Genomic DNA, 25,799 nt, shown 5'->3' with positions numbered 1-25,799 from the left:
ATCACATGCTCAAATATAATCTGACACATTAAAAATACGCATTTTATACAATGTGATCCGGAATGACATTGATGACGTAACGGCATGTTGAATATATAGTTTATTTCAAGTGATTACATAATAAAATATTCATTGTAAAAGTATACGGATTTGTATTTGACTCTCATGGAAACATCACTAAGTGCTCCCGTGCCTCGTGAAGTCCATTCGATACAAATGCAAGTTTCAAATCAAGATACTCTAACAAATTCCTATTAGATCAATAGCTAAACGTTCCTGATAAAAGAAACGTTAGTTCGTCTGTATATAAATATAAAGAGTATTGTTTAATTGACGGACTACTGCGTTATTGATATTTTATGATACACCAATATTATATACAGTATAAAACCAACCCGCGAATATCAAGTTTCGGAATTGATCACAGATATATTGATAGTTTCAGCCAACTCCTGTGAATTAATCGGCAAGTGGAATAAACGTTTCACATGTATTTCCCAAAATGGTGAGAATATTTTTATTATATTTATAACACTAGAGAAAGTAAATAAGCTATGTATTTATTTTCATAAAATTAGATATGAAAAATTGATAATTTTTATCGAGAGTGTAAGTCTAACTGATCATTCTGCGCATTCGCAATGAACGGAAATTTGTCATGTACATCTAGTGACTAGGGAGAAATTATGCACCTTAAGATGACCTTCTGTTCAATTACTCACCCAAGAATTAAAGTTTATTAAAGTGTATATAAGTGTATACATTTTCTGTTTTATTTTACAGGAAGATTTAACACCAGATCAGTTGGAAGGTAATTTTAGATTTTCTTTTCACTACTGACAAAAATATTTTATGTTAAATAATTATATTTCCACATACAAAGTGTTTCTAAGAAAAGAAATATAAACGTAAAGTTTTATTAAGTTTTATACAAAAGTACATAGATCATGCAGTTAGAGCACATGAAACAGAAATATATGCAACGATTATTTAAAATACTGAAATGAATTGAAAATCGACTTTTGTAGTATTCTTAGCCCTTTCAATTTGGGGTCATTGTCTCAGCTTAGTGGGGTATTGGCGGTTTTCTTTTTTCTTTTCTTATATCTTTTCAAAAATGATATTTTTTTCTTCTAGAATTGCGCCAAGCATTTCGGATTTTCGACAAAGACGATGATGGGACGATTTCAACACAAGAACTTGGGACGGTTCTTCGTTCATTAGGGCAGAACCCGACAGAACATGACTTAGAACAGATCATAAAAGAAGTGGACGTAGATGGTAAGTTAACATGTCACGTGACTTTATCTTATTATACAAATGCTCATTGATTTATTCAAAACACTTACTGTGTCACTTTTATCACCATCACTGTGCACTCGAGATGTGTTATACATTTGGGTTTTCTTTTAATACTTCATATCAAAATTTACAAGACTAATAAGAATAATTGGTCATTTCAAAGAACATAAAACCATCTGTATTCAACATTGTTTTTTTTGAATTCGTTCTAGGAAATGGACTCATTGAGTTTGAGGAGTTTGTAACATTGATGTCAAAGAAATTCACAGAAGAGGCAACTGAAAATGACATAAGAGAAGCTTTCAAGGTAATTCTATATTAATGTTTTACCGTTGAAATAAAAATACATATTTTCAAAATATTCAAACTTTCATTTCTTTGTACAAAAATGGACCTGACGTGTCAGAAAGTAGCATAAATGATTTTTGTTCGTTTAAAATTGAAATTTATTTTCATGACAAAAAAAAACACGGTGAGCGCAGAATTTTTATTTGCAACAAAGACAATTAATGCTGTAAATTGTTCAAGGGTTCAAGGGATAAAGTCTCTGAGTAGCTTTATATGTTTGTGATTTGAACAGAATAATCAGTATCCTACTATAGTTTTAATTCCAATGCCTACAAAGAGATTGACAACATAACTTGTGATTGACTTTTAAATGACTATTATTCTTCTGTAAGCAAAACTTGATATTTCATTCAAAGTATTGATTTTTTTCACATGCTTGTTTTATAATTAAAAAAGTAAATATCAGCGTCATAGTATTATCTACAAATATATCGACTTGTTCTGAACCATACAGGTATTTGACCCAGATAATCTCGGCTATATTCTGTCGTCCGACCTCCGTCATATAATGACAACAAAGGGAGATAAGATGTCAGATGACGAGGTTGACGAAATGATAGAGGACGCTGATCTTGACGGAGATGGTCATATTGAATATGAAGGTAAATTAAAACTTACCCCTTTTTGTTCATCCGTTGCTGAATGATTCTCAATTATTTATTATCTGCGTATGGGCAAAGGACCTTTGCATTTCAAAGAAATATAATAATTAACGCTCATGTGTTGCTTTAAATTGAGAGTAAAATTTTGAAGAAAAAAAAAATCTCAGGAGAAATATTTGAAGATTCCTTAAAAACTGTACTGCGCGTAGACATCTTAGTTTTGGCATTTCTGTTTTGCTTTTGTTTTTTAATCTGAAATTAACAATAAACAGTTACTTATTCAATTCAAGCCAAATCGGTTAAGAAACCAACAAGGTGGCACCTTAGTGATAAAACAACAATTTCGACATGTTACATCACAATTTGGCCCGTAATAAAAATAATAAAATCATGTTCCTAAGGTTTAAATTGGCATACTTTTTATAAAGACATTTAGGAAAATTCATTTATGTAATCTTGTGTGAAACTATAATGCTTAGAGCATGGATATATGGCTCGTACCATCGTCTTGACACATTGAAGGTTCCATCATAACAACCGTATAAGCACATCTGCGGATGTTTCAAAATTCATAATCTTACGGTGTTAGGGGTCGTGGACGGTGATTGCGAATACCACTAATGTCCATGAACAGACTCAATCAAACATTTCAATTTTGCCGTGTTGGGCTTTCTTCGGTGATTGTTTTTCTCTATTATGTACACCGGTCAAAATCTCCAACTCTTGGGTCACTTAGTTTAAATATAAGTATGTAGTAAAATCACTTTTATTTTTTCCCCAAAAGCTACAATGCCCTGCGCATAGAAATTTAGGTTGTAGTGACACATTGTGGTTTTCTACAATTGTTAAATAAGTCAAAACCTTAGGTTCAAAATCAGTCATATACCTTACAAGTCATTTAGTTTATATATGTAGACTGTTATAGTAAAACACATTTAAATCATTTGTTGAAATCTTCAATGGGTTTTAATATTTGCATTGCATAAGCATTGTTTAGTGGGCTTCTACAAACGTTATATGTAAATCATGACCCTGGAGTCGAAAATGGTCTGCCACGGGGTCACATTTAAATTCTCTTATAGAAAACTTCATATAGAAAACTACAATGAGCACAATTAGGATATATAGCATGTACTATCACCTTGTAGTATTCTACAAAAGTGAAAGGACTGAAGTCCCTGGGCACAAAATATTTGGCATGTATCATATCCTAGCGGACATGCATAAAACCCAAACCTAATGCGATCTTATAACTTTTTTCTTAATTGAAAAAAAGCCTAACATTTGATCAAGGTGAGCGGTTTAGGGTCACTGGGAGCCTCTAATTTATGTTTTGTACATGTATCTAGAATTTATATAATTAAAATCATTGAGCAACTTTCATTTTTCAGAGTTTGTAAAGATGTTGGCTGAAAAGTAAACGAAAGTATCATACACAACTAACATTTGTGACAATTCAAACAAACCGGAATAAATCATCAAAGATACAGTGATTCATCGAAAGTGATATCTGCATACATTACCATAGATACAGTGATTCATCGAAAGTGATATCTGCATACATTACCATAGATACAGTGATTCATCGAAAGTGATATCTGCATACATTACCATAGATACAGTGATTCTTCAAAGTAACAAATCATACAGTTATTCATCGAAATGAACCAGTGAATACATTATTAAAAATAAAGTGATTTACTGAAATCAATCACTGTATACATCATCATAGATACAGTGATTTATCGAAAGTAATCACTGTATACTTCATCATAGAAACAGTGACTTACCGAAAGTAATCACTGTATACGTCATTATAAATATAGTGATATATCGAAAGTAATCACTGTATACATTATTATAGATATAGTGATTTATCAAAAGCAATCACTGTATACGTCATTATAGAAACAGTGATTTATCAAAAGCAATCACTGCATACGTCATTATAGATACAGTGATTTATCGAAAGTAATCACTGTATACATTATTATAGATATACAGTGATTTATCGAAAGTTATCACTGTATACATTATCATAGATACAGTGATTTATCAAAGCAATCACTGTATACGTCATTATAGATACAGTGATTTATCAAAAGCAATCACTGTATACGTCATTATAGATACAGTGATTTATCAAAAGCATTCACTGTATACGTCATTATAGATACAGTGATTTATCAAAAGCAATCACTGTATACATCAGTATAGATACAGTGATTTATCGAAAGCAATCACTGTATACATCATCATAATCAGGATCTGTCGGGCTAAAAGAAGAGATTCAGTCCAGTTTTCGTCTTCTGCAAGAAATGGTTCTAGAATATTCATAAAGAACAGTGTTCCTCTTCTACATTATGTTTCATTTTGTAAAAACATTCTTGAAGGACAAGCCTAGTATCATTAAGATATATCTTTTATTATAGACCAGTGTACCATTATCCAACTGTTGTAACAGATATAAATTATGTTAATGTAGTAATAACAAGATGTCTTAAACCAATATTTTGATGATATATACCTCATCTTTATTTATGTTTACCAATATTATGTTTACATTGAGCAATATTATGTTGATGAAGTTCACTTAAAATTATGTAGATGAAGACTCATTGCATATTTACATAGACCAATATAACATTGATTTAGACCAATATTGCATTGATGTAGACCAATACTAATTTACATTGATTTAGACCAATACTTCATTGATGCAGGCCAATATCATACTGATTTAGACCAATATTACATTGATATACACCGACATGACATTGATTTAGACCAATATTAAATTGATTTAGACCAATATTACATTGATATAGACCGACATGACATTGATTTAGACCAATATTAAATTGATTTAGACCAATATTACATTGATTTAGACCGACATGACATTGATATAGACCGACATGACATTGATATAGACCTACATTATATTGATTTAGACCAATATCATATTGATTTAGACCAATTTTTCATTGATATAAACCAATATTATGTTGATTTAGACTAACATGACACTGATTTAGACCAATATTACGTTTTACGTTAATTTAGACCAATATTACATTGATTTAGACCAATATTACATTGATTTAGACCAATATTACATTGATTTAGACCAATTTTATGTAGATATAGACCAATATAATTTACACATAGACCAGTAGTTATTTAGTGACTGTAGTAGTTGATTCGTATACAAGTTATATGGTATCAATAGCTAGCCTACATTATTTTCATCACACATCTTTATTATATTCATCATGCATTAGTCATTTTAAACAATAATAAAAAGATTTCATTTCATAATGGTTATTGTTGTTTTACGTTTATTTGTGATGTAAATGTTTTACCAAACGACAGCCAAGTACTCCGCCATGGTTGTCCAACGATGTCTTATAGTATTTTAATGTTGTTGACTTGTAGAGCAGAGCAGGACACTATATGAAGTTATTTTTATGTTTCAAATGCAATATTGTATTTCATGGTATGACCTATATTTATATAGACTGTGAAAACCCTTAAAAACCCTGATTTGACACCATTATTATCTCAAAGTAATGACAAGAAGTGTACCTAAAGTGGGGAATTACTTAATCATAGAGCAATTTTGTGATCAGGACTGTCTGTGTAACAGCAGTTCGGACCTGACCGGCGTAAGTTTATCGTTAGTTCACCTGATTTTGATGAAACACATTGGTAATAACACAATTTATGTTGAGCGTTGAAACCTTCAACTGGACAATGACAAAAAACTGCAAAAGGTCAAGAAATTCACATATATATATACTTATTTTTTATTTTTCTTCTAAAGGAAAATTTCTCGCATTTCTAAAGGTGATGAAAAGGGTTAAATTTGATAGCCATGGTCAAAACATGAAAATCATATCCGACTACAATAAACGCTAAAGCATCTTTTATTGCCAAGAATTACAACCTGCAAAATTGGTTTTGTGTGCGTTATTCCTGGTCTTTGGTGAGAATTTTGACAATGTCGGAGCGTAGACTTTATAACTGTGAGGTTTTATAAAGATTATGCAAAGGAGATGTATTTGAACGCCATAATTGTAGCCTAGATATCTACGAATGATTTAGATATTTCAATTTTTAAGTAAAATTGCATTATTTTCGGAACATACCGTTGAATAGGATGTTTCATTTTTTATAAAAGACTTAGTTAAAGGGAGAGAAATGTTAACATCGAATCACTTATTGATTTAGAAGAGTTGTTAAATTACTTCAAATGTTGAACAAAGTTACAAATAGTTCTAATTTTACTCGTAACGAAAGAGCATTTCTTTTGGCATTCACTGTCTTTTACTTTGTATTCATTTCTTAATTTTCCTGAAATATAAGTGAAAAAATATCTGGAATATTTCTTATATTAAAGTACACCAATTTTATAAAATAACATTTGTTTTCATTTAAGATAATGGGCTAATTGTGTGTCGGGAAAATGCGATTTTCTAAGGGTTTTATTACTTTCTTTATCAGACTTAATTATTTATAAACAGGAAAAAGTTCAATCATGCGGGACCTTTTGAAATGTTATTGAAATTTAAAAAATGCTTTTTTTTATATCGCATGATATCGAAAGATTTTTACAGACGTGACTAAGTTTCCCGCTCTTGCTTTATATTGTTAGTATTAATATACAAAACCGTTATACCCGTGAATTTCGTGTAAACGTATTTTCGCTTGGGAGAATTTTAACAAATAGACTCGAAGCCGAAGAAAAAACTACGTAAATATTTTAACGACTGTGTAAACCTAAAGTGAACAAAATGAACATAAATATTCTTGTAATGTTTGCTGTGATGATACATAGATCTATGCAGCTAGACTATGGTATGTACATGTACCATTTATATTTCTAATTCATAATGTTTATCTCTCATATGTATCTGTCGTATTTATCTGTCGGATGTATATTATGTATGTATCTTTGTGTATGTATGTTGTCGTCGTCTAAAGTAACCAGACATTGGTTAGCCGCTTTAATCAACCAAACAATTGGTTTGTCGCCCAAAGCAACCAGACCATTTGGCTCTTCACTTAAAACAACAGGCCATTGGCTCGTTGCCTAAAGCAACCAAACTATTTGCTTGTCGCTTTTAAAGCAACCAGACTATTGGCTCGTCGCCTAAAGCAACCAAATCATTGACTCGTCGCCTAAAGCAACCAAACCATTGCCTCGTCGCCTAAATCAACCAAACCATTGTCTCTTTATTTTCAGCAACCAGGCCAAGGTAACCAGACTATCACCAGATCACTTCAGGTCTACTTTGTAAATGTGTCTTAGCGTGAAAATTGGGTGTATGACCTTATATTACACATAATAAATGTTGTGTGTCATATTAGCTCATTTCTCAGATTAAACAGTATTAAAGACCTGGTATGTCTCAAAAATTGTTTAATTTTATTTTCTCTAAAGCTTTTTATTGTCCTGATATACATGACGTTTCCAAAAAGATAAAAAAATAATAAAGATGCTTTGTTCTGTAAAAACGTGATGAAACGAGTTTGCCAACTTTGTCGAATGTCCATTAATATTTCAGATATACATGTATACAATTGCAAATATGTTTTTTTTTTATTCACAGAGTGCGATTTCCATGGGTCAATAGACATAACAAACCCCGACAAGACGAAATTTAAAACTTTTGACCTAAGAAAGGGAGATGACAACGCCGATTGCCGTGGAGACTTTACCGAAGATTATTCACACGTTCTTTTGAGAAACTGCACTGTAGTAAGTCCTTATTTAGAAAATGTAATAGATACTCCCACCTGCCTCCTGCCTTCACCAGACAAATATGAGCCGCGCAATGACAAAACGAACGTGATGCGTTTGCGTTTGCGACCAGCATGGATCCAGACCAGCCTGCGCATCCGCACAATACTCCTGGGAAATATCCAAGTTTTATTTGATAAACATTTAAATGAGCCTTGTCACGACAAAACCAACATAATGGGTTTGCGACCAGCGTGGATCCAGACCAGCCTGCGCATCCGCGCAGTCTGATCAGAATCCATGATGTTCGCTATCAGTTTCACTACTTGTTTTAGGGATTGTAAGCGAACAGCAAGAATCCTATCAGAGTGTGCGGATGCGCAGGCTGGTCTGGATCCATGCTGGTCGCAAACGCATTACGTGGGTTTTGTCATGACGCGGCTCAATTATTTACATGTAGTTTGATATCAACGAACTTTGTGTAGACCATCAGTTTCAACCTCTAAAGAAAAAATAAAATGCTATAAAACATGTACTCGATTACAATTTATTTGTTGACGAAACAAATTGATGTATCATTTCCATCACGATTGTTCAAAACCCCAAAAATAGTTTTGATATTTTGCAAATAGAAATTGAAGTATAAAACTATTTACATCATATGCAAGAATATACTGTTGGACACAGGTTTTAACAAACGAGATTAGTATGTTACACGAACTGACCATTTTTGTCAATAACGTATAATCTTGTGAATATAATTACATGTTAATTCATTGATAATTATTGAAAACATGACGGATTAATTTACACGTGTTCACATTCGAGGAAAAATGAATACAGACTTGGATTATGCTTAAGATTATCTGCTAGGCTATATTTAAGAAATAAAACATGGCCTTTCGGGCAATATGCAAGTTTACGGACTGGTTGGTCAGACTGAGGAAGGTATATGGCCCGACGCGCAGCTAAGGGCCATATACCTTCCGAAGTATGACCAACTAGTCCGTAAAGTTGCATTTTGCCCGAAAGGCCATGTTTTATTTGTTATCTTATACAGAATATAAATCCTTTCATCCCCTTGTTTTGTGCTGTCATTTTTACTATTATTTGCATCCAAATAATAATTTTACTTGTTCAGTGTGTGAAAAATCTCAAACCCTAGACGGATTTTGTTTTATTATTTTCAAGCAATGCAGCAAAAATCATGCTCTTCTTTTAAATAATATTCCGATTACCGATTACCGATGATCTAGGAGTTGTAATTCTATTTTTGTTAATCAAATTCAATATTAATTTAATGTTACTCGGCAAAAAAAAAAACCCGAACTTTAAGAATTTCACAAACAGTATAAAATTTTAAAAATTAAACAAAAATCATGACTTTTGATCAACATGTAATACATTTATGTCTATGATAAAGAGACAAATCGCCTAGCCATTTTGACAGTTATCGTCTGTTTGTGTCGTCGTGAAATTCGCACGTCGTGAAAGCTACGTTTAAAAGGTCTTCATTCCCTGCGGTCTGGAGACCGCAGGGTATTGGTACGCGTTTAACGTTTGAGGCATGGAGGAGCACGTAACCTGTTTTCGGTACATGGAGGAGCATGTGATCTGTAAACCGTACATGATTGGTTAAATGACCTTTTCCAACACCTGGCTAAATACCGTTTGCCGGTATGTTACGGATTTACCTAGGGAATAAGAATTAAAAACAAAAAAACTATTACGTGATATTTTTAATTTTCTATAATTATGTTACCGTTTAAGGTGAAAAAACTTGAATGATGAGTTTGAAAATTATCAATGTTTCTTTAATATGTATCTCAAAATGTTAAAAACAATAAATTGTTTATACTGAAAATCTACAAAATTAAAATATTCGTTGTGGCATCTGCCATAATAAATAGAGATATTTTCTGCGTAAACTTATGTGTTTACTTTATTTATTTCTTTTTGCTCGGAAATATTCATAAAATGGTAGGCCTATTTAATCATTTTCTTAAAAAGAAATAATTGTTTTATGTTCAACCTTCTCCGGTCATCAACGGTCACCTGTTTCCAAAGACCTTCTTCTATATTGATCGATTATTGTCAACTATATTCCTGATACAAACGTTTATTTATCCCCCAAACAATGTTGAAAATAGTTAAATGAAATATCTTTATATCATTAAAAATGATCCCCGCAGGAAACCATTTTACTTGTAAGAATTATGGACCGCCCCCGGTCTGTATGCGGTTTATGGACCGGGTGACGTCACATTGAATATAGAAGACCGTATGCATATGAGGTATAATATTTCAATTAAATGCAGTGTTGTTTTTATATTTACAGGGAAAGCATTTAACTATCCTCTTCCTGACTAGAAGAGTTGGTATCCTAATGCTTGGGAATTTTGCTGGTCCCTTCACCGTTCAATGTCATGACATACCAACCAATGATGTGTTAGCTGTTATTGTCTCAAATTATCTTACAGGGTACGGTAAAAATGCAGTTTATATAGGTGTACCTTTTGTCGTTGTCATCTATAAGTCAAATTTAATCTAAATCACAGGGGGCCCACACAGTGTTTGGATGGTATATACTGCTTGATAGTGACTTTAAAATGAGATTTTAGTCATAACCTTATAATATGTATATAAATATAGACTTATATACATATTATAAGGTTATGACTAAAAACTCATTTTAAGGTCACTATCAAGCAGTATATACCATCCAAACACTGTGTGGACCCCCTGTGATCTTGAATCATTATATGATTTCTGTATCTTCGAGTATAGTAAATACAGATGCATTTAAATTTTGTTTGTACACTTTCAACTACCATTTTGTATTAAATATATCAGTTAAGATATAATTAACTTTGCAAGGGAAATAATTATTGACCTTTTTATGCAAACATGTGTTGGTGTATCATCAACTTGTGATCTATTATATTGCTTTCTTCAGGGATAACATTCAAATACTAAATGGTTCGACGATAGTCACGAAAATGAGACATATATCACAAACTTCCGTTTATTCAAATGATTTAACTTTCCAGTGGGTTCTTAACACAACAGGTAAGTCCAAAACCAATTACTTTTCCAAAAAGGCAATTACCTGATTTATCGTTTGCTTCGTTAGCTTCATGGCAAGTAGTACAGCTATAGTGTGTGAGTATTTTGTATGGAAGCTAAAATATCTCTTTGTTTACATAATATACTTTTTTGGATAAATAATTTCACAGTCCGCGGTATTTTTCTTAGGTGATAAGTATCTAACATGCTCTTAAACCATTTTATTTTCTACACGTTATAAAGTTTGTCTTTTTAAAGAAGGGAAAATAAATTTTTTTTCTGAGATATAATGTGCCTTACAGACAGTAAAGGTGATATTTCAAAGGTCATTGGCTCTACTGGCTCAGACGTTATTAGTGACAACGCAACTGACAAAAATTCCTTATGACTGATATATTCATTCTTATTCTATATGTTAGAGGGGTGTTTATTTTTATTTGAATGGGTCTTTTATGTAATAGGTATGTTCATTATACATATTGTTAAAGTATATATATCAGAAGAAAAACAATCAAGTTCGTTTTTAATTCTTTTTTAAAGAAAGTGTACGGTGTATGAAAGAAATGTGTACTGTCAAAGAAAATAATGATGATGGCTTCATGTATATACGCCTTAAATCATTTAATAAACTGTGATTATTTTAAAAAAAATGGTTGAAAAATATAATTTGTTTTTCATACTTCAATAAAGTAAATGAACATTGATAAACTATAGCATTACAAAAAAATGTATGAGATCAAAAAGAAATTGAAAACTCCGTGCCCATCTTTTTACCTCGGCGTTAGTGTGTTACTCAATGTTTATATAAAAATTGTCAAATGTGAAATTGTGCAAATATATATACATGTAAATATAAATAGAATGTCTCCGACAGAGACTATGCATGTAAGCAATGTTAAATGCAGATACACTGCCATCTGTCGGCATGATAAGATGGCAGAAAATTCCATTATTGGTTGAAAATATGTATTAAGTATTACCATCCTAATGCATTACCTCCGCTTTGAAGAGTATTCAAATAGGCTAGAAATTGAAAATGAGGGCCGTGGGTTCAATCCCCAAAAGGGTCAATATTTTTTCTTTCTTTTTTCTTTTAACGTTATTTATGTATCTCTCATGTCCCATTTGGAATGAAAAAAGTGTTAAATTTTGATTGTTTAATTCATATAGGTATTTATTGGCTAAATTATGCTAATTCTTGTTATAAATATGGTACCTGATATTTTCAAAGTGTAATAAAGTCAAAACTAGACGGTAAAAGTATTTCATATTTTACAAGATCAACTAATATACTTCTTTAAAAATTTAGGAAAACTTTGAAAACAGGCACTCATTCGGGTAAATTTTAAAGATTTTTAAATTAGGCTTCCTAAGTAGGAAAATGGTCAGACACGTCGTGGTAAAAAATGGTTGGGGAAGTGTATCATTTTATACAGATTTCATAAATTTTAAGTAAAAACCATAATTTTGCTAATGTGGATTGTTAGCTGAATGATACTTTTTGTTTTTACCAAAAATTAATGGGAAAACATTTTTTATGAGAATGTTATTGCAGATTATTTAAAGGTTCCTCATTTCTCAAAACATCCTAGCTTGAGTTCAGATAAGTGGCCATAACTTGATTTCCGTACAGTAAACTTTGTTTAAATTTTGCACACACGTGTACTTAAAGGTATATATCTGACTATGATGTCATTTTTTTAGTTCCTTATAGTGCCCATTAGGGTATATAGCTATTACCAATGACAAACATTTATGAAGAATTCCAGTTGTCATGTTTGGTAGAAAGTTCTCTTTGGGTGGAGTTTGGGGTTATTTTGCATAAAAGTCATGATGATGCATAAGATAGATTTTTACACTTTTGCTTTATTGACCAATATAGTTCATATAATATTTGGTAGGAACATACCGGTTTTGACTGATTTGGGATGAGATCAAAAGCAAAATCAGTGATTTTAACTCGCCTTAAACTTTATGACTGGTTGTTTTACAGTTTTAGTACAATTGCTTGAGCAGCAAGATAATGGAGACGGAAGTGCGATATCTCCTACCGGTGATGATACATCAAACGTTACTTCGGCGACTACAAATTCAACTACAAATGAACAAACTCCAACAATCCTTGAAATAATGTCTTCTGACGAAGCATCTCCAATTGTTTCAACGTCAACGAAATCACCTACAGATAACAAGGCATCTGATACAAGTACAACTGTCGTATAACTTTCTTTTATTGACGAATCATCAACTGTTAAATAATCTAATATTTAATGAGAATATTGGAGTTATTGAATAAAACAAAGTTATACATGATACTTGTTATCGAATGTTACACACTGCAATTTATAGGTCATTATTAAGTATGAAATATTATTTATAAATAAAAAATATATGTCAATATTTCACGCACTGTTACATCTGCAGGTTGAAAAATGACCAAATCTTTATATGATCATATATAAATATGAGCCGCGTCACGACAAAACAAACATAGTGCTTTTGCGACCAGCATGGATCCAGACCAGCCTGCGCATCCGCGCAGTCTTATAAGGATCCATGATGTTCGCTATCAGTTTCTCTGCTTGTAATAGTAAGTAAGTTGGTAAGCTAACAGCATGGCTCCTGATCAGACTGCACGGATGCGTGGTCGCAAAGCCATTATATTGGTTTTGTCGTGATGCGGCTCATGATCTATATCCATAGCGACGAAAAACACATAATTAAAGCTTTAAATGCAAGGTATGTTATGACAAAATACTTCTCTGTTTTCTTTACTTTCTCTACTTTTTATTTTGTATACGTTTCTTATCTACAAACAACAAAACACTTTCACTGAAATAAAATCAATCTTTCAGTAAAATTGAAAACCGTCTTGTTACTTCGCTTCCTTACCAAAATAAAAACGTTACATTCATAATAAAAAGTACATTATGTATCGACTGAAATTACGATACCAAAAAGTGTCTCTATTGTGAAATATTGTCGATTAAATTGTACACAAAAATAAAATGTTAACATTGTAATTATTAATAAATGTACTAATTAAGAAGGTGTATATAAGGATAGTCACAGTTACTTGACTAAGTAACAATACTATCAGGTTTACACGGCAAAGTCCCAAGTTATATGTAATGATATTTAAAATCGTTCCACACAAAGAACAAAATCTGACTGATGATGAAAGTGCTTATAGTTTAATAAGCATAAAATGTCAACGTCATGTTAATGCGCGTGACAATTAGATATATGATTTTAATACCGATACATGTGCATAGTACTTCAAATTGTGATTTCGTTTATCAAAGTTTATAGAAATTTATAATACGGCAATTCCAGAAAAAAAATATATACCTTTTAAAAGTTTCTCTTTTGAGGACAGAAGAACCTATTTGTCACATTAACGAGTATCAGTGTTTGACAAAAAATAGACTGAAAAAAATACCTTAAGCTTTACAACACTCGCGTTAAAGAAAAAGCCTTTCCGTAGCATACATAATTGTTTTTTTTTTATTTTAACTCTTTCTCTCACTGAGAGCACACATATTTCTTACCACCCAGCAAACACATGACGTTAAAATAACGTCGGATTAATGTTAGATTTTGGTCACGACGTCGGCGACCAAAATACGACGTAAATCTGACGTTAAAATACCGATGTCTAATAGACGTTTCTTTTTGACGTCGTACTAACGTCAGGTTCTGGTCGATGTCCTGACGGTAGGAAAAAAAAATAATCCTTATTCGCTGTTGTAATCATTTAAATTTTTTTTCATATGTTATTTGGATTACGAATGACGTGTTCTTATATAAATACAGACCAAGATCGCGGCGCTGCAACCTAATAAAACATATAGGTGGCGCTGTATATAGGCAAGTTACATGTGTTATTGTTATGAAATCTATTTATAGCCACAGATCTGTTTACAAGTTCCAATCATTTAACGTTGTAATATTATCATTTGTGGTACATTATATGTATCAAAATTACGAGTTTTTAATAGTGCTTTAACATTTAATCATAGTGACAGAAAAGGGAAAGAAAACATAATTAACCTATAATTCGAATCTAAAGTCACGTGGATGGAAATTCAAATTCGTAGGCGTTACGTTTTGGCTGTCGGTCAGGAATCGGGATGCATTGATTAGTGAATATTATAGATTTTCTTGAACAAAAAGGTCAGTTCAATTTATTTAGATTTATTTCTACTTTGTATTTGATAAATAATTGCATGATTGCAAGCACTCTTAAATTTAATTATCATTATTTGAACAGCTGAAGTAAAATGTCACACAAATTCGCGATAATGTCTAATAACAAATCTTTTTCAAATTGACAAATAACCCAATACGTTTTGGTTCCAGACATTTCGGCATTAAATTTTTAATTCAAAACTGTGAAATATTTAAGACTTGCGTAACTGTTCTATTTCAAACGTAGAATATATACATAAGTTAGAATATAATTTTCTTTTCAGGTAGTTAAAGTGTTGGACATGCTCTCAAAGGTCGGAGGGACGGAAACACGTGAATATGTAAAAAGAAACATATGAAAGTAAGATTTTTGTAAATTCTATTACATACTTTAATCCATACTATACTGGAGTTTAAAAGCGGCTTTTTAAATGTTCAGTATTTATGTTTACTTTTAATTTTTGTTAAAGCTCTCTTATAAAAAGTTGGCAAAATTGTTCATTAAGTTAAGATAACCATGAAAACATTTTTGCTTGTTATTTTTACATGTTTCAAAAATTTCTTTTTTTTTCAGTGAAAATGATGTCACACACGCTATTGGGCGCTACAAACGCTACATATCCTCCGGACAGATGAGGGGTGCTGAAAGAAGGTCATATCTTAAAGCATCACACCTCAAAATTCGTGCTAATTCTCATGGATATCTAAAAGTATAACTTTGTGAAGTAACTAAAAGGCAGCAATTTATACATTACTGACAATTATCAAAGGAGGTCAAAATATGCAAAATGGCACTAAATGTTTTAGAAATGCTGTAGAAATATAGTTAAAGTACTGAAAATCTGTCATAAATTGCTTGAAACATTATTATCAGAATCTTTTAACTTTTCTTAAAATTATAATATTTTCATTATTTTATTTGATAAGGCAAACTTTGATAGAAATGTGCATACATTGTTTTGTTCTTTAATATTTGTACATGTTTTCTTAGTTTCATTTATGTCATTGTTTTTGTAATACTTTTTGTTTTGTAATTAACTTATTTTATGTTTTATTTTGTTTAATTTATGAAAATTATTTAACCTTGCAGAATTTACTAAAATTGTATGTATCAGCTTAAAATTGCAACTTTTATTTTAAATTAAAAAAGCATGAAACATATTTTTGCTTTTAGTTTTCTGTTATACATTTCATTTGAGGGAAAGTTACTTAATAGAATGAGTTACATTAAATTCGATCAAATCAGGATTAGCCAGAAAATATTTATGACGTGGTGAAACAAAAAAGATTAGGAGAATGATAAGATGAAGGTCAGAAAATAATCAGATTTAGGGCAGAAAAGGGTTAATATTTAGGTCGGAAAATGGTCAGATTGAGGTCGGAAAATGGTTAGAAACTGGTTAGATTTAGGTCGGAAAATGGTCAGATTGAGGTCGGAAAATGGTCAGATTGAGGTCGGAAAATGGTAAGATAATGGTCAGATTTTGGTCAGAAAAAGGTTAAATAATGGTTAGATTCTGACGTCTACCTGACGTCAGATTATTACGTCAAAAAAACTTTCAAATCCAACCGTTTTTCCGACCGTCATCCGACGTCAGAATCTGACTTAAATCTGACGTCAGTATGACGTCTTGTGTTTGCTGGGCAATGTCGCCATTGTGAAACAGAATAAAACACATTTTACTACAAAGGATAAGATGAGCATACTTTAAACATCTTCAAAACGAAATTAAAATGTTGTTTTTCGACAGGACTAAATCTATGTGATTTGACGCGCGCTTTTGCGATACAAGTAAGTGTTATTGCATTAAGGAACAATCAGTTTTTTTCACAATCTCTCTGTGAAAGATCAACAATAAAAAACAAAATTGTAGAAAGAGAACGGTAAGCATGTTTTTCACATTTGTAACGGATTCTAAATTCTGTTTTAAACTGAAGTTTTATTTTTCGACTTGGAACTGGTGCCAGAATTGACAATTCACAAAAATGTAAGATTTATGTCATTCATAATAAAAATACGAACATATTTAGGTAGAGTTTTGCCCTCCGCACTCCCGGTTGATGTAAACCTGACCTATTTATTATGGCGTAGACTAAATTACGCCAGAAAACGAAATAGCTTGCAGCTGATGCCCGCTCTAATAAAGCAACTTCCAAGTTAAATGTTTGATAAAACGGCTTATAAACAGAAGAAGATCCGATATGGAAAGCTTATATTTTCCCCCGTAGACTGGTACATATCCCAAAGAATAGGTAAAGAAATAAAATATTTACGGCTATTTTCTACGGAAGAGCATTAGTGCCAGGTGTTATTTTTTTTAACTCGAAATTTCGAGTTACTAACTCGAAATTTCGACTTACTTATCTCGAAATAAATTGTATTTATTGCGGAGGATGTTCCGTTAATTATATAACACCACTTATATATCGAAGACACAGTAAATCTGTATATTTAATCAAACATTTTTTTGTAATTTTTCGTACGCTTGCGCTCATTAGCTAGGTGTATATCGAGACCGAAATTACATGAGTATATTGGCAATTACCTAGAAAATGGCTCATTGAAAAAAACTTTGTGTTTATAAAAGGCCGATTTAAGTCCGGAAAGGTTTTAAGACAAAACAAAAATAGCAACATAAAATTGTGACCATCTGAAATATTGCCGCCTTTTAAGACTGTCTTTGTAACAGCAGTTTATTTTTTTTATATTATAGGGGACTTTGTTAAAGGGAGAGAAATGTTAACATCAAATCATTAATTGATAAAGAAGAGTTGTAAGATAACTTCAAAAGTTAAATAAACAAAACAGTTCAAATTTAACCTTTTCCCTCATATAAGCGTGTTTTGAAGGTTTTTTGCCTCCCTTTTTGAGGCCTCAAACAGTGAAAAATTACCCTATTAAGGTCCCAAACACGTTTTCGTTTGATAAATGTTGTTCAAAAAGTAACCATTTTTTCGGCGCCACCCTCAACCAAATGTTACATCAGGGGGTAGCCAGAAGGGGGATGTGCCCCCTTCTGTTTGAGGGGGGGGGGGGTTGAAGGGAGTGGTAGTCCCCCTAATCGCCAAGAAAATTTTAAACATGTGAAAGGCTAAACATGGCCCCGGGTCGATCTTAGGGTAACTAGTTACATGCGCTGAAAAGCCTTTTACTCTATTTCTCAAGTTGCAACACTTTGAAATCAGTTTTGATGGAAAAAAAAACAATGCAAAATAATGATTTTTTTTGCAATTTTGAGACGTCCCCCGTTGCCATGGTAACAGGAAATTTACCATTGAGCATGCTGTTACAGAGGCTATGGTCTAGTCAACATTTGTACCAAGTTTCATCAGTATTGAAGCATTTCACATAGTGTCATAGCAGTTTAAACTAGTTACAGGATGGTTTTCAATGAAAACGGCCATTTATCGCATATGCTCAAGGGGTAAAAAGGTTAAGCTATAATGATAGCATTTTTTGTATTTACTGTCATTTACTTTGTATTCATTCTTAAAATTTCCTGAAATACAAGTGAATATTTCTTATATAAAAGTACCCAAATTTTATCATTCAGAACTTTTAGTTAAAATAATGAGCTCACAGTCTGGAAAATGTGATTTCTAAGGTTTTATTACTTTATCATATTCTATTATAACTGGAAAAAGTTAAAACATACAATGTATTAAAATTTAAACTGCTTTTTTGTTATATCGCATGATATTAAGACGTATAGTCCCAATAAAAATGTTTGCAGACGTGACAGATTGTAGTTGAACAAGTTTCCCGCTCTTGCTTTATATTATTAATATCAAAACCGTTATACCCGTGAATTTCGTGCAAACGTTTTTTGCTTGCTAAAGTTTTAACAAAGAGACTCGAAGTCGAATAGGTAGCATCGAAGCCGAGAACAAAAATACGTAAATATTTTAACGACGGTGTAAACCTTAAGTGAACAAAATGAACATAAATATTCTTGTAATATTTGTTGTGATGATACATGGAACTATGCAGCTAGACTACGGTATGTACATATACCATTTATATTTCTAATTTATAATGTTTACATGTGTCATATGTATTTGTCGTATCTATCTGTCGTATGTTTCTTACGGTGGCCATGTTTGTTTCCAACATGTCCAAAGTGAAAGTAGGCCAAAGTGTATGTCATGTAAACAAGCAATAGGTAAATAATGTTTATTTTCATGGTACTACTTTTCTGACACATGGCATGGAGGCCATTTTTTTCAAGGTCAGATAAACAACTTTCCTACGATTATAGTTTTGCAAGTTTTTTTGTGTTTTCTGCAAAAGAAAGCATTTGTCTGCACTAAAACTGACTTTAAACTGGATTTTGCCATTCATGAAATGTGCATAAAACTTTACAACAGATTGTACTTGGTCTTTTGAAATTTAGCACATTCAAGGTAAATTTTCTTATTGTTATCATTTTTTGTTAAAAATAGTCCTTTATACATAGAACTGGAAGTGTACATGCAAATGGCTTATCATATAACAATGTGAGCTTTGTAATTATATGAATTTTGGCCTACTTTCACGTTGGACAGACTAAGTGAAAACAAACATGGCTGACAAAGCGGATGCATCCAAAGGGGTCTGACACACATGGGTGTGTTCATATATAGTCTAATTAACTTACACAAGCAATTTGACAAAAGATATTGGGACAAATATTTTATATAGAGACTATATAAAATATTTGTTTCTATATGTTTTGTGCCGGATCCCTTTGTATGTATTTGTCGTCGTGTAAAGTAATAATTGGTTTGTCGCCCAAAGCAACCAGACCATTTGGCTCTATACTTAAAACAACAGGAAATTGGCTCGGCGCCTAAAGCAACCAAACCATTGCTTCGTTATTTTCAGCAACCAGGCCAAGGTACCCAGACTATCACTTCAGGTCCACTTTGTAAATGCCCTATGCGTGAAAATTGGGTGTATGACCTTATATGACACGTGATAAATGTTGTGTGTCATATTAGCTCATTTCTCAGATAAAGGGCCCAGCATGTTTCAAAAGATATTTAATTTTAATTTCTCAAAAGATTTTTATTTTTGATGTCCTGATAATTATACATGTTTCCAAAAAGATGAAAATAAAAATTTTATTTAATAAAATTAAAATGCTTTGTTCTGTAAAATCGTAATGAAGCGGGTTTGCCAACTTTGTCGAATGTCCATTAATATGTCAGATACACATGTATATAATTTCAAATGTGTTTTTATTCACAGAGTGCGATTTCCATGGGTCAATAGACATAACAAACCCCGACAAGACGAAGTTTAAAACTTTTGACCTGAGAAAGGGAAATGACAACGCTGATTGCCGTGGAGACTTTACCGAAGATTATTCACACGTTCTTTTGAGAAACTGCACTGTAGTAAGTCCTTATTTAGAAAATGTAATAAATACTCCTTCCTACCTCATGCCTTCGCTAGACAAATATGAGCCGCGCCATGACAAAACGAAGGCAATGCGTTTTCGTTTGCGACCAGCATGGCAGACCAGCCTGCGCATCCGCAGCCTACTTGTTATAGGGTTTGTAAGCGAAGAGCATGGATCCTGATCAGACTGTGCGAATGCGCATGCTGGTCTGAATCCATGCTGGTTGCAAACGTATTACGTTGGTTTTGTCATGGAGCGGCTCAATTATTTACATGTAATTTGATATCAACGAACTTTGTGTAGACCATCAGTTTCAACCTCTAAAGAAAGAAAAATGCTATAGAACATGTACTCGATTACAATTTATTTGTTGACGAAACGAATTGATGTATCATTTCCATCGCAATTGTTCAAAACCTCAAAAAAATAGTTTTGATATTTTGCAAATAGAAATTTAAGTATAAAACTATTTACATCATATGCAAGAATATACTGTTGGACATAGGTTTTAACAAACGAGATTAGTATGTTTACACGAACTGGCCATTTTTGTCAATAACGTATAATCTGGTGAAATGTTAAAATCAATATAATTACATGTAAATTCATTGATAATTATTGAAAACATGACGAATTAATTGTACACGTGTTCACATTCGAGAAAAATGAATACTTGGCATGGATTATACGAGCTTTATATATATAAGGTTAAAATTATCTGCTAGGCTATATTTCAATTAACGAAGTGTTTTATATTTACAGGGAAAGCATTTAACTATCCTGTTCCTGACTAGAAGATTTGGTATCCTGATGCTTGGGAACTTTGCTGGTCCCTTCAGCGTTCAATGTCATGACATACCAACCAATGATGTGTTAGCTGTTATTGTCTCAAATTTTCTTTTAGGGTACGGTAAAAAATACAGGTTATCTATGTCTTCCTTTTGTCGTTTTCATCTATAGGTCAAATTTAATCTGAATCAAAAAGTAGTTCATGAAATATGAATTTCTATATCATTGAGTAGAATTAATTTGGATGTATATAGAATCTGTACATTTTCAACTACCATTTTGTAACCAGTTATTTTGACTGGCTTTGATTCAGGTCAAGACATTTTGACAAGATCGGTGATGCTAAAAGCATAACTTAAAATATTCCCATACTGAGTATACTTTGCATTGGAATACATTGATAAACGTGCAGGTTCGTGGATATTATTGACATTGCAAGGGACAACTGACCTTTATATGTGAAAATGTGTTGTTATCTTCAGGAATAACATTCCTGTACCAACGGATTTGAAGGAAATACTAAATGGTTCGACGATAGTCACGAAAATGAGACATATATCACAAACTTCCGTTTATTCAAATGATCTAACTTTCCAGTGGGTTCTTAACACAACAGGTAAGTCCTAAACCAATTCCTTAAAGGCCCATTATGCCTCAGAAATGCATTTTTTTACTTTTCAAAAAAAAAAAGTAATTACCTGATTTATCGTTTGCTTCGTTAACTTCTTGGTACAGTAGTACAGCTAAAGTGTTTGAGTATTTTACATGGAAGCTAAAATATCTCTTTGTTTACATTTTGATACTTTTTGTGACAATTTCACAATCAGTGCTATTTTCCTCAGGTGATAAGTAAAATCTATCATACTCTAAAACCATTATCTACACGTTATAAAGTAAAGTTTGTCTTTTTAAAGATGGAAAAAATCATTTTGAGGCATAATGTGCCTTTCAAGCGGTAAAGCTGATATTTGAAAGGTCGCATGCGCTTGCTACTGGCTCATCAATCTCCACACAGTGATCTCCCCTTAATTCTTTGGCGTAGATCTCTGTCAGACTGCCACCAAGGTCCCGATATATCAGAATTTCTGATATACTATATTTGTTTCAAAAATTGTTTTATCTAGATCTACTGCTTTCATCTATCAGATAAGTTTTCTTTTCTCATTTATTTAACAATGTTTATGAATAAATAAATAAATAATATGAATATTTAGAAATAATTTTAAAAATTATGAGAATATTTTCTACCGAGACAATATTTTGATATTTTATATTTTTTAGCTTTTGAATTTATTTTTCGGTATTTTGTATACTTTTGATATTTTTTTGATAAACTATATCGAACGTAGGCACTAAAAGTTAAAAATAAAACAGAAATAGAAAAATGACGTTAGATTTTCTATGTAACGGTCGATATTTACATTTGAATTTCGACGTTACGTCATGTGACTTTCATCATCATGTGACGTCTTTGAAGTTCTGCCAAGGGAGGTAATCACTGTGATGAGTTTGCTGACTCATATGATACACTACACGGACTGTTGTCTACCAGTAATTATAGAAAAGTCGATATATAACTTTTATAGTGACTATGTAACTGAAAAAAGCTCATTATGACTGATGTAGTGCCATTGTGCAAATGTATAAATATAAGTAGAACGTGCTCCGATAGAGGCTTTGTATGTCAGCAATATTAAATGCAGAAACACTGCCACCATTCGTCGTGATAAGATGGCAGATAAATCCATTATTTGTAGAAAATATGTATGTATTTTTAAGTTAAGTTTTAAGTTAAGTTTAGCTTTTACCAATGATAATACATGTATGTAAAATTCCAGTTGTCGTGTTTGGTAGAAAGTTCTCTTTGGGTGGATTTTGGGGTTATTTTGCGTAAAAGTCAAGTTCATCGATGCTAAAGATATAGATTTTTTACACTTTTGTTTATACAGCATTCATTCATTGACTGATATAGTTCATATAATATTTGGTAGGAACATACTGGTTTTGACTGACGTCGGTTGAGGTCAAAAGCAAAATCAGTGATGCTAAAAATATAACTTAAATATTCCTATAGTTTTTAATTGGAATACATTGACAAACGTGCAGGTTCGTGAAGTATCCGTCGTCTTTAACAATATGTCTGATTGTTTTACAGTTTTACTACAATTACTGGAGCAGCAAGAGAATGCCAACGGAAGTACGACTTTGGGGCCTGCAGAAACAACACATCCTCCCGGGCCTACAATAGAGATCGTGGAAAATTCAACCACACAGTCATCTGCTACTACAAGTGCCGAAATACCTTCCGATAATATAGTCACTGCAGAATCTAATACCTTTACCGAATCTACAATTGGTCCACTCCCTACGATATCTCCTATCGGTGATGATACATCAAACGTTACTTCGGCGACTACAAATCAAACTACAAATGAACAAACTCCAACAATCCTGGAAATCATGTCTTCTGATGAAGCATCTCCAACGTCAACGAAATCACCTACAGATAACAAGGCATCTGATACAAGTACAACTGTTGTATAAGTCTATTATTGACGAAACATCAACTGTTAAATAAACTAATATTTTATGAGAATACTGGAGTTATTGAATAAAACACAGTTATGCATGATACTTGTTTTCGAATGTTACACAATGCAATTTAAAGGTCATTATTAAATATGAATTTCTATTTATAAATAAAGAATGTATGTCAATATTTCACCGCAGTGTTACATCTGCAGTTTGAAAAATGATCAGACCTTTATATGATCATCAATTCGACAGTACAGACTTTTCACTTATAAATTAATATCCATTGAGACGAAAAAAAACACATAATCACAGCCATAAATGCATGTTGTGTTATGACACAATACTTCTCTGCTTTCTTTACTTTCTCTACTTTTTTACTTTGTATACGTTTCTTATTTACAAACAACAAAACACTTTCACTGAAATACAATCGATCTTTCAGTAAAATTGAAAAACGATTTTGTTACATCGCTTCCTTACCAAAACTAAAACGTTACATTCAATATAAAAAGTACATTATGTATCGACTGAAATTACGATACCAAACAGTGTCTCTATTGTGAAATACTGTCGATTAAATGTATTCATTGTACGTATAACGTATAATTATACAAAAATAAAATGTTAACAATGTAATTATTATTTAATGTACTAATTAAGAAGGTGTATATAAGGATGGTCACAGTTACCTGACTTTATAGATCATCAATAGCGTTCGCGCTCCATTATTTACCGAGCTTTGTCCCCCTCTATGTTTATTTAGTAATCAATGTCACTTTAGAATTTGAGAAAGTAAGTAAAAGTAGAAGAAATATAAAGAATTGAAGGTGGGTAAATAAAGTGTTTAATTACCTTTCAGAGAGACTGTATTATTCCGGTAGCTGTTAAGTACATCTTAAGAGGGTGAGAGGCCCTTATGAAAGATCTGTATAACGCCGAATTCAAAGTCGCCATGGCAGTGTTATGACTATGAGATAAATTCCTAGGTTTATTTTAGAAACCGGACTCGTTCACTACCCCTAGTACAACCATCCAATAACTGAATGGCACGTCGCTACAAAGAAATACAAACTGAACTTTGCCGGACTTTTGGGTGGTTTGAGACTCGCTGATTTAACAGAAGAGAAGAGACATTTTATACAAAACATTGCCATGCAAATAGATAAATAAAACAATTATCACGTCACATTAGTGTAATAAATTTAAAATATATCGAAAATTAATCCAGAACTTCCATCTTGCAAAATCATAATAGTAAAGAACATATTAATTTAAAATAATACAAAAAAAGAAATTTACCATGTTTATTGTACAAAGTTTTTAGGTATTTGGGCATACGGTAGCTTCGGGGATATTTCATGCGTTAAGGTGTACATGTACATTACACCGGACCTATTCTCACATCTGTACAGAATCGGCAACCTTGACATTGATTACAAGAAAGAAAGAAAAACGTGTACCGAAATATATTTATATAACTTGAGCAAAACATACGTCATAAAAGATACTATGCATATTACATAATGAACTATTGATCAATGAGATAAAATTTAAAATTGCCTTAAATTAAGATAGCATGTAATACAAATTTTTAATTAATTATTATTTAATCGGGGCCCTAACTATAACGAGTGATTCTGTCGGTTACCTTTTTCATTTTTTACAATAATTCATAATGCAAAAATTAATAATATTTGATTTTCTCGAATTTATCCGGGGTATACTAAACATAAAAAAAAAACTTTTTTTCGTCCAATTAAAATTTCTAATGCCGTTTGTTTTAAACGTTTCCCACCCGGGGTAAATTTTTGCAAAATTTTTCATGAACATTTTTAA

The 25,799-nt window shown here is 32.0% G+C and overlaps 2 protein-coding genes and 1 long non-coding RNA gene across 6 annotated transcripts; all 3 read left to right on the top strand.

Annotated features, from left to right (window-relative positions):
* Nucleotides 1-377: 377 nt before the first annotated feature.
* On the top strand, nt 378-5,245 carry LOC132755330 (neo-calmodulin-like). Its single transcript, XM_060746190.1, has 6 exons — nt 378-505; nt 784-811; nt 1,138-1,281; nt 1,515-1,609; nt 2,105-2,252; nt 3,644-5,245. The coding sequence occupies exons 1-6, from the start codon at nt 503-505 to the stop codon at nt 3,670-3,672; spliced, it is 447 nt and encodes a 148-aa protein (XP_060602173.1). The 5' UTR covers nt 378-502; the 3' UTR covers nt 3,673-5,245.
* A 1,673-nt stretch (nt 5,246-6,918) lies between these two features.
* Nucleotides 6,919-24,060, top strand: LOC132755328 (uncharacterized). Of its 4 annotated transcripts, none has more exons than XM_060746189.1 (5): nt 6,919-7,112; nt 7,868-8,016; nt 10,337-10,479; nt 10,955-11,067; nt 13,058-13,377. In XM_060746189.1, exons 1-5 carry the CDS (start codon nt 7,049-7,051, stop codon nt 13,285-13,287), a joined length of 699 nt encoding a protein of 232 aa, XP_060602172.1. In that variant the 5' UTR covers nt 6,919-7,048; the 3' UTR covers nt 13,288-13,377. The 4 variants fall into 4 exon arrangements, with proteins under 4 accessions (XP_060602172.1, XP_060602171.1, XP_060602170.1 ...); XM_060746188.1 differs by lacking the exons at nt 10,955-11,067; nt 13,058-13,377 and adding exons at nt 21,911-22,044; nt 23,584-24,060 and having other exon boundaries at nt 6,926-7,112; XM_060746187.1 differs by lacking the exons at nt 7,868-8,016; nt 10,337-10,479; nt 10,955-11,067; nt 13,058-13,377 and adding exons at nt 20,486-20,634; nt 21,402-21,544; nt 21,911-22,044; nt 23,584-24,060 and having other exon boundaries at nt 6,930-7,112.
* On the top strand, nt 14,865-16,528 carry LOC132755342 (uncharacterized). Its single transcript, XR_009629189.1, has 3 exons — nt 14,865-15,240; nt 15,540-15,616; nt 15,830-16,528. It is a non-coding gene; the product is annotated as an uncharacterized LOC132755342 (long non-coding RNA).
* Nucleotides 24,061-25,799: the final 1,739 nt, after the last annotated feature.

Source organism: Ruditapes philippinarum, unplaced genomic scaffold (assembly GCF_026571515.1).
Source record: "Ruditapes philippinarum isolate M1 unplaced genomic scaffold, ASM2657151v2 ctg1047_1_1_1_1, whole genome shotgun sequence".
Classification (NCBI taxonomy): Eukaryota; Metazoa; Mollusca; class Bivalvia; order Venerida; family Veneridae; genus Ruditapes; species Ruditapes philippinarum.
This window is presented reverse-complemented; position numbering and strand designations above follow the sequence as displayed.

Excerpts from the sequence above, each read along its gene's own strand:
- LOC132755330 (XM_060746190.1), top strand. Across the intron at positions 1,282-1,514 it reads AAAAGAAGTGGACGTAGATG|GAAATGGACTCATTGAGTTT; the intron begins GTAAGTTAACAT and ends AATTCGTTCTAG. Across the intron at positions 2,253-3,643 it reads TGGTCATATTGAATATGAAG|AGTTTGTAAAGATGTTGGCT; the intron begins GTAAATTAAAAC and ends TTCATTTTTCAG.
- LOC132755328 (XM_060746188.1), top strand. The coding sequence starts at position 7,049 with ATGAACATAAATATTCTTGTAATGTTTGCTGTGATGATACATAGATCT. Across the intron at positions 8,017-10,336 it reads TTTTGAGAAACTGCACTGTA|GGAAAGCATTTAACTATCCT; the intron begins GTAAGTCCTTAT and ends TTATATTTACAG. Across the intron at positions 10,480-21,910 it reads GTCTCAAATTATCTTACAGG|GAATAACATTCCTGTACCAA; the intron begins GTACGGTAAAAA and ends TGTTATCTTCAG.